General features: G+C 39.0%; 1 protein-coding gene across 7 annotated transcripts in view; it reads left to right on the forward strand.

The window, feature by feature from the left end:
* U2SURP (U2 snRNP associated SURP domain containing) overlaps window positions 1–13810 on the forward strand; it is a 41624-nt gene continuing 27814 nt past the window's right edge. For 2 of the 7 annotated variants that reach the window (XM_065748022.1, XM_065748023.1), the window contains exons 1-7: window positions 2–107; window positions 6539–6586; window positions 9429–9527; window positions 10555–10669; window positions 10979–11112; window positions 12291–12332; window positions 13131–13198. In XM_065748022.1, coding sequence (XP_065604094.1) covers window positions 63–107; window positions 6539–6586; window positions 9429–9527; window positions 10555–10669; window positions 10979–11112; window positions 12291–12332; window positions 13131–13198 — 551 coding nt within the window. In that variant the 5' untranslated portion in view covers window positions 2–62. Of the gene's footprint in view, window positions 108–6538; window positions 6587–9428; window positions 9528–10554; window positions 10670–10978; window positions 11113–12290; window positions 12333–13130; window positions 13199–13810 lie in introns of all 7 variants that reach the window. The other 5 variants (XM_065748024.1, XM_065748025.1, XM_065748028.1 and 2 more) reach the window with 4 other exon arrangements.

A 13810-nucleotide genomic window follows, 5' to 3' on the forward strand; every position in this document is an offset into this window, starting at 1 on the left:
CGCCATCCGCGGTTCGGCGCTCGCTTTCTCGCCGCCGGGGCTGAGCGAAGGGGGGAGGCAAGATGGCGGACAAGGCGCCCGGCGGTTCGCAGAAAGGCAGTGGAAAGGTGAGGCAGTCCCGTGGGGCGGCCCGGGGCCTCGCAGCCCGCTTCCTCCGCCGGGGGGTACGGGCGCGGCCCGGGAGCGGCGGGGCGGCGCGGCCCGGGAGCGGCCGGGCCGCGGGGCCCGGGCAGCGCGGCCTGCGTCCCGCGTCCCGGCCCTGCTCCAGCGCGGCAGGACCGCGGGCCGGGCCGTGGGGAGTCGGGTAGCGGGCGGTGCCGGGGCCCGAGCCATCGCGGGGTGTCCGCACAGCGCTGGGCCGCGGGTTTCTAACGGGCCGGCGGTCTCCGTTGCTCGGCCGCGGGGGCGGGAGCGGCGCGGTGTTCACCGCCCCTTTCGCCGCGCGCGCTGCGTTCGCTGTAATGGCAGTGGTGGGTGTGAGGGCCGCGAGCCCGAGCGGTGCTGCCTTGCGGACAGCGTGCCCGCAGCGGGGCCTCCGTCGGGGTCCCTCCCGTCCGCGGCGCAGGGCGGCCTGTGCTGGGCGGGCAGCACGCGGCCTGGGGCTGTATGGCCGCCGGCTGCTTCCCTCAGCCTGACAGATCTTAGACCGAGAGGACATAACTCGTTCTCCTGACCTCACTTCTTCTTTTTTTTTTTTTTCTTCTTCTTTTATTTCATTTTTCTTTTGAATGTGAGCGGGTGAACTAGTCATGGGGGAATCTGCCTTTTGGCACAGGAATTTCCAGTGCTGTAGAGATGAATGTTCTTTTGCACGTTTTTTGTTATTCAGCTAAAGTACATAAGTTCATAAGTTCATAAGGTTGGAAAGGACCTATAAGATCATCTAGTCCAACCATCCACAATCCAAAGTAGGATTTTCTTTTCTTTTTATTTTTTTCTGCTTGGAAACCATCTGGAATTTTATTATTGAGAGCATTTGCATTAGAGAGAGAGAGAGTTTTATTTTCGTTTCCCTTTTATGACCTTTTCCAAGTATTGTCAGGAAGCATTTCTTAGATCTTGCCTTTGGCTTGGAACTGCAAGCCAACGCTGGATAGAGAACTTCAGCAGCCACAGAGGTCTAAATTTATACAGAGAGACTTCCAGGGAACCAGGGGTTGTGAGATTTGAAGTATAATTAGGCATTGAATTATAATTTATTGATTACTGCAACCAATTGCATGATGTGCAAAGCAGCTCAGATGCAATCTCCTTCTTTTTACAGTTATGCAACCTTTTTTTTTTTCTTTTTATCAGAGTAGTATTTGTGTACTGATACTCTTTTTCAAGTTTATAATAATAAATGAGTTATAAAACCCACTTTGTGTCCTAGGCCTCAGTTCTGCAGTGATATTTGCAAACAGTTCTTCATAGTAAGTCATCCCCTTGAAGTTGGTGGCAGATTGTACTGTTGAACAAATGTGCATTGATTTCTCAAGGCCTGGAGTTCTCGGAGGCCCTGTGCCTTGCCAACTCCCTGCAGTTCTGCCTCTCTTTTCAGTTTCCCATTATGTGAGAGACGTGTGCTGTGTTCCCAGTAGTCATTTTCTCATGCTGTACATTGTAGACCTTGTTTCATCAATATTATTATATGACACAAAGAAAATGATATGTGGATTGATGAGAACATTTTGATTACTTTCTATAAGTAATTATGAAATGTTTTGATTAAAAAAAAATCATTTACTTATGGAGCAAAATCAGGGTTTTAGGTACCATTTCCTTTGGTGCATTGTGTTTGCAAGTTCAGATAATATTTCATAAACTCCATAGGTTGTGTTTCACTGGCAGTTTTGAGATGCTGGCTTCCACCCTTCTGGGAAGAGCACTGCGTTGTATTTTCCGTGCTGGCAACTGGAAGCTTTAAAACTTGCAGTTCCCCCTGTTCACAACATAAAATGTTTGTTCTCTGGTGTTGGTGTCCAAGCACTGATTTGCTATACGTGGCCACTTTTTAGAGTGTACCATCAAGTTTATTTCAGTCTGGTATTATCTATTTATTCACTGTTTGAAAAACATCCATTGAGATGGTTGGGGCTAGGAGCGTCTGTTGCCTGTGTTGCCATGGTGGTACTGCTTTTTGTAATCTAAATAAATTTGAGTCTCTTTTGAAATGTGTTGTAAGAGCATCATCTATTCACCTGTGTGTTAAAGTTAGGATAACAAGATATGTCTGAGATTTCTAGAAATCTAACTAGCAACAAAGGACAAATGGAAGGAAGAGGAAATAAAGGTTTTCAAAGACTGTATGGGAGATCAGTGTAGGATTTAATTCTAAAATGGCAGATTCTGATTCTCTTCAGTAGTGTCAGTATAATGAAATATTACCTGCTTGGATGACTTTGCCAGTTTCTTGTTACATCTTCTAAGAGCAGTAACTGTATTACATGTCTGTTGTTCTTGCATGTGATCTGGTACCACTTGGGTACCAAGTGGCAAAGGAGGTTTTAATCTGCTGGAATCAAGTTGTAGGTGTTTTTCATTAAAAATGTTTTTAGGAACATTACCTAATCTTAAATGCATTTCTTAATCTCTTGTCTAATGTTATGTGTTAATAACACATTGATGAACCAAGGTTCTATGCTTGTGACAGGACAGCCTTCATTGGTAAGTTGGAGTGTATGAAGAGCAGCAATGAAAAATCTGTACAAGTGTGAGTTCCAGTTAGGTGTGGCATTCTGCAGGATGGTGATAGTTGTGGTCTTAAGCTTCTCCTCACTGTTATTCAGCCTGTGAGCAAGAGAGAAGAGATGTGAACGCGTTCCTGCGTTGATGGATGTGTAGCTGGAGGTTCCTTTTGATTTCCTCTCTCACAGTAGAAAATGGAATATTGGCTGCTTCTCTCCGAGGTTCAGGAAAACAAGACTGTTCATATACCAAGTGAAGCTGAACTGGAAAGTTTTAGAATTATCACACTAATTACTTTTGCTAAACTAATATATTGGTCCCTAAGCTAATGTATTGATCCTATTGCTAAGGCAACCTTTATCAATTCTAATGGAAGAGCGTCCCTTACAATTTTCTGTTGACTTTTGTGTGTGCAAGTGATGTCTGTTTAAATACTGAATAATCTTATTGTGTACTATTCTAGTAAATATGAAGAGTAAATAGATTAGCTATAAAATTTAATTTGCGTGTGTTTCTTGCATTTGTTTCCTAGATTGTCTGATAGAGAAAGGAGGAACAGAAGTGACAAGTTGATTAGGGAAACCTCCCTGTCCTTGCTGGATGTTAACCTCTGTATTTAATATGTGATTCTGTTGGTATTTCCTTGGTGGTAGTGCTGAAACCAGGCTTAGCAATTCTTTCCTTCCCAAACATTGTCCTTTCTAGGTGATTTGGCATAATTTTTGTGGAATGGGGTTGAGGGTGCAGCCTGTTACAAATAGGAAATAGGTTTGACTGACTGTCCGCAGCCATCTTGTTCCTGGATAATCAGCTAGACTGGGAGGAGTGATCTAGTTCTGTGTTGGTGGTGATCAGTTGCCTGGTGTGGGAGAATGAAAGGACATGTTGGAACAGAGCAGGAGTAAGATGTAACACTGTAGTTGTGTATAAACACTTTACCCTTGGGCTGTGAGCTTTGCAGGAGCAGGACTTTGTCTGATGTCTTCTGAATCCTTCTAAAGATAGCATCCAGTGTCTGATGGCTATGGGATTGTCTGCTGGGTTTTATGGGCAGCTTTTGTTGCTCTTTTATGAAATGGCGCCAATGTGAGCTTAAATGCTTATGTAGTATATAGCATGTTTGAAACATTTGTGAAATAACGTTGTGCCAGTTTTACCCAGATGTTGTTAAAAATGGGGGAAGTGTGAAGAGCTGGATTTGTGTGCACTTAGCTTTCTGGCAGGAATGATCTGGAATAACAGTCACCTCATTTGTGTTTTCTTTGGAAGCTGCCCTGTTGTTGGAATAAAACTTAAGCTCAGAACCTGAGAGATGGTTCTCAGTGTTGGCTTCCTGGTAGGAATTTATGTCAAGTTTCACATTTGTGGTCCTTTTAATATTCGTATTTCTGCCTTTTGAAGGTTGGGTGAAGTTGGGTAGATTCAGGGATAGAGCTCTGAGCAACCTGACCTGCAGAACTGCCGTTTCTCTGGAATGGCATTGAAGCAGCCTGCATTGCTGCTTCGGTTGTGGTGGCAAAAGTCTTTGGAGGGACCCCTGCAGAGGAAAAAATGGAGGAGGATCCAACTGGAAAAGAATCTGCTTGTGTTTTTGTTGTTGTGATGTTTTTGAAGAGGAACAGTTTCATGTGTAGTGTTGGTGGCAATGAACTGGAATAAGGACTTGCATAAGCTGCTTACGCTGGCAGCGCTACGAAAAGGGAGACCCAGCACAGCCTTTCTGTCAGCATGCTGAGCATGGAGGAGCTGTCCTCATCTCTCAGGTCAGCAGCTGCTGGAGAGGGCTGCAGGATGGCTCTTCCGGTAGTTGTTGCACTGCTTAACCTGATTAGAAGAGGAAGAAAGAATCTTCTTGTGGATGTAAGCATGGGTAGGAAATGTGTGAACTGCTTCTTTCATTTTTTGCAAGGCTTGGTTATTCTGTTGAATCAACCTCGTTGCTGTCACTCCTTGGGGAAAACACTGCCCCTCACATTGAGGCAGTACAGCTGAACGCAGAGTGCAGTGCTGCAAGAATTAAATTAGACTTCTTTAATTACTGTTATTTAGAAACTGGCAGATAGTGACGCATAATTCTGTCAGGAGTTGCTTCATTTTTGCGCTTCTGTGTGAGTACAGTTGCTTGGATGGTCAAAAGCAGTGCCAAGGGCATGAGCAAGATTTGTGGACCTTAAAAATAAGAGCACAGTCAGGAGAATGATACAGCTCTGCCTGTTTCCTGGAGCAACCTAAAGCTGCTCCTGGAAGACATTGGGGCACTCCTTGGCAGAAGCTCAGCCAGGGCAGAGGTGACACTGTGGTGCTGGGCCCTGGGGTGGGCTGGGAGCCAGCTATGCGGGCAGCCGTGGGCCTGTTGGTCACCCAGCCTGCATCAAAGGCCTGCCAGAGCTGTCCTGCTGGGCTGCTGGATAAACTGAGGTAGTGCCTGGGGAATTTTGTGACTCCTTCCTCAGTGTTATCTATTATTGTTTAAACATCATTGTGTTGGGCTTGGTGCTGTGTGTCATGGTGTGCTCTGTCTTGATTGTTGTCTGCCATGGAAGTACACCAGCACCCGGCCTCACTGGACTGTGTGACTTTCCCAAACTTCTCTCAGTGAAATAAAGATAATTGAGAAATGTTACTTCCGTTCTTCTGATGCCATAAAACCCCGACCAGCCTCTGTTAGGCTTTGCTGTGCCTTGACTTCTGGTCAGGAAGGCTGAAGATGAGCACAGTGTACTTGTTCTGGTAGAAACTGTAAATACCTGGTAATAAATGCTGATGTTTTGTAACTAATGAATAGGCTTTGGCTAAGGAAAGTCTTATGACTAGAAGTTTCCATTTATACGCAAATTGTGCATCAAGCAATTCCATCTTAACAGTGCAAGTTATATTAGTGAGGTTTCTGGAATTTGGGCATTACATAACTTCAGAACTTGCTCATGTGTGGTTGCTGGGGTTTGTATCAATTGAATGTGTTTCAAATCAGCTTTAAAAAAGGCCAAACACCACCTCTGTGCAGGTTTTATGTATATGTTCCATAGCCTGGAATTGATTTTAAAAAAAGAGGAGTGAATTTAAATATGGAACAGCAACGAAAAGAAAGTTGATGTCTCGTACAGTCTGTGTAGTAGTACAGAGTGTTTAGTATGCATGAGACGTGTAGCTTAAAACCTGTTAAGGATCATCCAGCTTGAGTGCTGTCTCTCTGGGCCTTGGCAACTCATTTATTCCTTGTTTTTAGCTCTCAGATGTTTCAGAAGATTTTAGTGAGTGGGGGATACTGCATAATTGTCTGAGAAGATAGTGAAGTGTTTTAAGAAAAGGGTGTAAAGCTGTAGATCTAGTTCATAGTTCTAAGACTGCATTGAAATTGACATCTGGGCGTGCATGACTACTGTGTGTTTTTCAACTTGAGTCACCGTTTAGTTTAGAATAATAAAGTTAATTGATGAATATTCACAAATTGGACTTGATGTTCTTGACTGAATGTCTTGCACTTACGTGTGCCATACCAAGGCTGGGTTTGGGAATGATTTTATAGTAACACATATGTATTCAAGCACAACGTAATGTTTAACAGTCTTTAATTTTGTAACAGGCTTCATTTTTATTTCCTTGAAATAGTGTTAATGACTAGTTTATAAAATTGAGCTGTGGAAATTTAGGTATTTTTATTGGTAGTTCCTTGTTTGATTTCTGTGGGAATTGTTAATGCTCTGGCAATATTTGGATATGTCATTGAAATACTGTGTTTGCGTCATCGTTCTTGTGTATTTGAACCTTGAAGTTGGAAAGAGAATCGGGTGCAAAGACCTGAATCAGAAGAAAGCAGTTTGTTTTCCCGTTTCTTTTTCTGTGTCTCAGCCTCTCTTCATTTTCTCTCCAGGTCAGAGCTCCAGATGCGGTACACAACACTGGATCTGCTGATACACATGTAAGGCCAGAATGTTTTTTCAATAAACAGAACACACTCAAAAGAGCATTGCTCTTCAAAGAAAACTGCTTGCTGCAGGCAAACTCTGTTGCACGATCTGTATGTGTTTATAAATGAAATAATGATGTCCGTTTTATAAAAGTATTCCTTTGAAAGTTTTTAACAACCAGAAGCATAGGGAGCTCTGCTGAACCATGTTGCATTCATAACAGATGCATACGGTTTCCACCGCTTCTTCCTGTTTAAATATGTTCCTCTTACAGTCAAGCATAGTTCAAAACGCTAGCTGGTTAATTATAAGTAATGTATTTTCAAGTTGATTTTCTTATTGTGTACAGTTGGTTTCTCTGAAAAATAAGGGAAGAAGTGGCCCTATTTCAATTTTCCTTTTTTCTTTCTAATAGAATATGCTTAAAAATATATATAAATATCTGGTCTTTGTTTCGCTGTTGTTTTGTTTACATGCTGTTGATACTGTCTCCTGGTTGTGTGGTTGGTACGCTGCAGGATGGCCTACCTGTTCCTGACCCAAAGTGGAACAGGCAGCAAGAGCCAAACAGCATAAATGGCAGACAGTTCGTTCTGATTTAGATGTCCTTCCATGCATATACATAAATATACATATGTATTTCGCATATGAGAAAGTCAAGTCTCAGCTGTTAACTTGCTTGTATGAAAACATTATTCAAGTTACGACAGCAGAAACTTTTAATGAAGAAGTAAGTTATTTTTCTTGGCTTGCTTTGCTTGATGCAATGTAGAAAATTCCTAAGACTCTTTTGTAAATGTTTTTACCATCTGTGAAACTGAGATTTCAGTACTTCATGCCATATTTTTGTTAATGCAGTGTTGCTTAATTGGAATCTGCTTTCATACAGTGATTTGATTAACGAACTAGAAGTTTTTGCTTTGCTTCCATCATTTGCTTTACTCCTTTCATTGAATCCTTTTCCACTTGGTAAAGGAAGGCCTTCAAGTTTTACACAAGTCTCTTGTTAGTAATTTTGTGAAGCTGTGTATGGTTAATGTTATAACTGCCTCCTGGAATGTGAATCGCAGGAATAAAATGAGTTCAATCCTGCTCATTTTATATTGCTCCTTCTACTCGGAGCACTGTTTTGTCCCTGAAACCATTTCTGAAGAGGGGAGATCTTAGTGCTAGATCTCCTGTTGTCCTACAGCTGTTTCTGTTATGTGACTTGAACACTGACTGGCTGGTTTGTGTGTATCTTGTATCGTTACTGTGAGAGATGACTTGTGGATGGCAGGATGAGCCTTGCGTAGGAGTGCAGTGTTTGTATTTGTCAGCATTGCTGTCCCATAGCAGTGTGCCAAGGTTCTATATTGCTTGTCATACTGAAACATAAGCTGTCATTCAGACAATAGGAAAATGTGATTTTATTAACTTAGAAAACGTGTAGATGGATGAAAACCTGCTGATAAACAAGTTGCAGCAGCACGTTGTCAAACATAGCATCGTAAAACAGATGACTCCATAGACAACACTGCATTAATTTGTAACAGGTCGCTTTCTGTTTAATTAGGAACTAGGAGATGTTTTTAAAAGAAACAAAATCTTAGATTTGTACCAAGCATTTGACCAAAATAGAGGTCTTTTTGTTACTCAAGGATTATAAACTGAAGGTGTCTTTTACAGTTGTTCAGTTTTTTGCTCTTGAATTATGTAAAGAGATTTTGAGTAGCAGGCTGATCCTAGAAGTGAACATTTTTACACATGAAATTATTCCTGGAGGAAACTTTGTTCTTGGCATTTGATTTTGTTATATTAATACAACGGAGAAGTTGTACACCTTATTTGTCTTGATGTTTTATTATACTGAACTGATTTTTTTTAAACAAAATCAGAGAGGTAAACATCACTGTCAGCCGTGTCCAAGCATGAAAAAAATATCTTAAAGGCTAGTAAGTTACCTTTTACTCTTTTGGGATGTTTTTCTTGTTCTTATGCTGGCTGTTTTGAGGTCCTGCATTAAACTAGGAATTTCCAGAGAATTTTCTTTTCTTTTAATCTCCTCTCATTCCCATTCCTCATGCCTTCTGAATGTGCTCTTCATCCTATTATCTTTGCTTTCTCAGTGCTTTACCATGTGTTAATTCCCCAAATAGACTCTTTGGAATGCTTGATTCCATATTCTTCAAATGTAACCATTACATGGAGTCCTTGTTTCATCAATTTCAAGGAGGGAACGCAGATAAAATTATTTATAATAGAAAGAATCTAGGAGTTGAATATGAGGTCTTCTGCTTTATTTAACTAGTAGCAGAAAATGTCAAGAATGTTCTCCTATTCAATCAGAACTACTGCTTTTAACCTTAAATTACTACGTAAATCTAACATCCATTCACATCTTCAGTTACACCTGTTTAACCTTGCACAAACATTAGAACTAAAGTAGTCAGAATAAAATCCAAAAAACCTGGAGATTTTCATTTTATTTCCTGGAAGTTGTGATGATCCAAAAGGAACTGTGGTGCAAAAGCATATTTTCCCAAGGGTTTTAGAAATGGCCTTGCATCATCATAAGGTCTCCTGGGTCTTACAGCAGGTACCCATCAAATTGTTTTAGATGTCTTTGAATGGTATATTATGTGTTACCTAATTAAAACAATGACAATTCAATTTTCTGAAACATTTAACTTGTTTTATTTTATTAGATAGTGGCAAGTTCAGAGAGAAGTGCAGGAAGTCTTTTGCTTTGTTTTCCAAACACACAAACCGTATTTCAGCTGTAATTCATTTGGAAATGTTCTGGTCTTAGTCCAATTGAAGAGTATTTTGGTTGTTTTGAAACATTCTATTATTTTTCGTACTATTTTGCAGCCTTTAATGGAAAGTAAACTTAAAGCATTCAGCATTGGCAAAATGAGTGCTGCCAAACGGACTCTGAGCAAGAAGGAACAAGAAGAATTAAAAAAGAAGGTATTAGTATGCAACAAATTTTTATGATGTATACAGGGCTGGCATTAGTCTGTTAGATTATAAATAACTTCATCAAAAACTTTATTTTGATTTAGGAAATTGTAGCTTTCTAAGAATGAAATTATATTTGACATGTTTAATTTTTTCTTCCAGTCTATGGTATTTAGAGGCTTGATTTTCTTATCTATGTGAGAAATCAAGTTCTTTGGTATTCTGAAATGCTGAATTTTGGCAATCCATTGTGCTTCTCATAATGAAGACATATCACCTTATCTTATTTTCTGTTCCCTGTTTGCTCTCTAATGTTAAATTGCTGTCATTGAAATTGTTTCAGTATGCATCCTTATTGTTCTCCAAAATGTATTTTTGTCTGATGAGTTGATATCTAACTTTAAATATTTTGGTCATTAATAAACTTAATTTTGGGATGCTCAGGAGAGTATCTCAATGTTGCAGAATATACAGTATCTAGTTGCTAAAGTGGAAGTCTTGTCTTTGAACATTAGAAATTCAACTCATGCTGTACTTCAGTGGGATTTTTCTTACTAGGTTCTGGAAAAGGCTTGCATAGAGAAGCATGTGATGGTGCTTAATTTAGTTTATCTCAACTTTATTAAATAACTGAATTAACTTTTCTGGGAAATGTTTAAAAGTGATCCTGATGCTCATCTCCTTCAGTTGGGTGAATTGATGAAACACATCAGAGAGCAGTTCATATTCTTAGGTTAACAAAGCCTCAGTTTCGTTATGTTGGCTTTTCAAAGAAGCTTTTCAATTTAACATCTTTCAAATGTTAAACTGCCAAATGAACTCATATTTGAGCGTACCAAACTTACTTGCTTCAAATACTACTTGCTGTGTTCTTCCTACATATCTCAGAAATCTGAATTCTTCGGTCTAAAATTGAAGTTCACTTGATACAGTTCATAGCATGAACTCTAGAAAATAAAAAGGGATGTAATATAGCTAATTTAAGAATAGCCGTCCAGTGTGGGTTGTTCTGTGATGATTAACATTTGTTTTGTAGGAAGATGAGAAGGCTGCTGCAGAAATTTATGAAGAATTCCTTGCTGCCTTTGAGGGAAGTGATGGCAATAAAGTGAAAACGTTTGTAAGAGGAGGAATTGTTAATGCATCTAAAGGTATAACTCACCTTTTTTTTTTGTGGTAGTGGTAGATTGTTCATCTGTGAGTAAAGATAAAGATAGGCTTTGAATTCATTTTAAATTGAGTACCCTGCATTATAAACAGTCACGGAAACTTAATGCTCCAGTTCACTTTTTGCTTTAACTCACAAGGTAATTAATCACATTATTTGTCCTGTTAAATTTCAGGGAAATTTTCTTTGTTTGGAGACAATTTTAAGCTACCAAAAGAAGTGTTCATCCTGATGAACGGTGTTGTGAAGCTTTAGTTAATATAGTTTGCTTCTGATTTGCTTTTGATTTCAGAGGAACATGAAACAGATGAAAAGCGGGGTAAAATCTATAAACCTTCATCACGATTTTCAGATCAAAAAAATCAACCAAGTCAACCATCCAATGAGAAGCCTCCGTCCCTCTTAATGATAGAAACCAAAAAGCCTGTAAGTTTCTTATTTGAATACTAACTCTTTATTCTAGGAATTATTTTGAAGTGCTTAGAAAAAGCCTGTGTGATTTTGCAGAGTAGTAGTATTTGCACTTATCACACAGTAAAGAAGGTGGAAACATGTTCAATTAGCTTCATTCCATAGGAAATAGCAGGTAATATAATGAGGATTTCTGGTAGAGCTGTATCTGGTACTGGGTACTTGATGCTACCTTTGCCTTGGGTATTGTATGTTTTTACTTTATTCCTGCTAGTTACAGCTACAGATGTGGTGATTGTTTTAAAGTAACATTCTCCAGTCTGGGGAAGCTGTGAAGTTTTAGAAGCAGTTCTTGTTACCATCTGTTGTTAGTCTTTTGTAGCTTAAAAAACAGAAAAGAAACCCCAAAAAACTGAAAAACAAAAACAACAGCAACAAACGAAAAAAACACAAAAACCTAAGAAATGAAAGCTACAGAAACCAACCAGTGAGAACACCTTTGCAGTGATCCAAATTCTTCTTCAGTCTTTTCTTTTAAACAATGGTTTGAGTTGTAATAATAGAGCAGTTCCCTTCAGCTCTTTAAGTTCTACTGAACGAGAAAGTTTAGAACTTGAGAGTTTCTGAAACTGAGCACCATGGTTTTTATTTTAGTTTGACTGTTGCATGGTTGGATGCACTTTCTAGTTCTTAAATTCAGATTTTTGTTATAAAAATTACTGGAATTTTTACAAGCAGACTTAGTTCTCAAGTCAGGTGATAGTTACGTATGACTCCTGTATATGTGCAATGTGTCATTAATGTCTTGGAAGTGTTTAAATGCTTAAACTTAAGTTAAACAATGTGATATTGCCTACTAGGATGGGAAATGAGATAAAATATGGTAATTGTGAATAATCCCATCCTTGCTTTGCTCCAGCTTTAAGCAAACCTCAAGCCTTGATTAGTGGGGTGATGCTGGATGGCAGTTCTGATTTTCGTATGTAAAGCTCAACAGTACAAGGAATTAATTGTGTTTTTTTTAATCACTCTGAGCTCTATTCTGTCAAATGCAAGTATTTGTAGTGTAAGAATATTACTGCTTTTCAAATTTGTCATGAATACTGATAAGATAATGCAATCAGTTTACTCACTTGCCCTGTCCAATGGTGATTGAAGATAATGAGGTAAAAATGATTTTATTTATTTGGCAGACACTCCCCAAAAACAAACAAAAACAAACAACTTTGCCTGGGGTGAGTAGGAAGTCCAGTTTTTCCAAAGCTGTAGTGTGTAACACAAATATTTTGTATGTCTGCCTATTGGAAACGTTTTCATTTAAATTCAGTTATATAAAAGCAATGTTGTAGAAGAATTCACTTGAGTTAGTTAAGGTGCATATACAGTTAAAAAAATAAATCCATATTCTTTGTCATTCAAGTGTTGTTCTGAGGATCTTTGACTATTTAGAGTAACTCTTCAGATTTGTGTTTATATCTGAAAAGAAATAAGAGAAGGAAATTCTTTTTGTGTCAGAGTTGTTAGAATGTTTGCCTGTGGATAAAATATTTGAATATACATATATAGACATACACACGTAGATTACTGCTGTATATTAGTGTGTATGTGTGTGTGTATTAAAAAAAAGTACACACACTTACCAGTTTAATTGGAGCATGAGGGTTTGCCAAGGGAATTACCAGTTTTGTCATAAATTTTAAAGTGGATCAAACTGACAAAACACACCACAGGTACTTTAAATTTGTGTGTTGTAGAGAAAGTGTTTGACAACGTATGCTGTACTGTAGTAATCAGAAGTAAGAAAGTTTAGTTGAAGTTGTCCTTAATTTTACATTTGGTAGCTGTGTTTGGTAGCACTCATTCTTAATGTTTTTAAGTCTGTTTTCTTTTATTTTCTCCTGTAGTTTACTTGGTTTGAAACCTGAGGGTAAAAATGCATGGAAATTATCTAAAATTTTGTTACATAAATACCATTTCCATATTTTGTGTCGTTGTACCTGCTCAAATGTTGGCTGATATATCTTTAATTTTAGCCTTTGAAGAAAGGAGAGAAGGAAAAGAAAAAGAGCAATCTGGAACTTTTTAAAGAAGAATTAAAGCAGTAAGTTTCCTTGGTTGTTACTATAAATAAGACACAGGGTATGTCTACTTTGTTTCTACATGCTGTAAACTCTTCTCCAGAGTCTCTCCGTTCCCAGCCCCTCCTGTTAGCATTGGCAATCATACTTCTAAATGGAGCATGAAGCTGTGCTGGTAGCTACTTAGTAAAGGTCCATATGATTTGTGTGGATAATCATGTCTAATTAGTTTTCTGGTGTCCTTGATGCTTTTGTCTATTTATATGCCAATTGGTACTAAGTGTTTACTGCTACTGCTGAGGAGTATTTCTCTTTTGGGATCACAGACTTTAAAAATGATCGATGAATGAGCGCTGAAGCTTAGTGTGCTGGTCAAAATGTGTGGGTTTCTCTCCATGCCAGAGGTGTTTATCTGACCTTTGAGGTTTTGTACTGCCTTCCTAATCAGAAGAATATCCAGAGCTGTTAGAGATTTAAAAACAAAGAAAACAAAACCTCACAACAAAAGCATACAAAACATTTCAGAGGTCAGAATGAGTGAATTACTGTTGTTTGTAGAGCTACTTTAAGATGATTTTTGGTTTAGTTACTGTATGTGTGTCACGGTTTGAAGAGTTAATTGCACAACACCCCTC

This window comes from Cyrtonyx montezumae, unplaced genomic scaffold, assembly GCF_038088225.1.
Source record: "Cyrtonyx montezumae isolate F1298 unplaced genomic scaffold, pur_monq_1.0 scaffold_5, whole genome shotgun sequence".
Taxonomy (NCBI): Eukaryota; Metazoa; Chordata; class Aves; order Galliformes; family Odontophoridae; genus Cyrtonyx; species Cyrtonyx montezumae.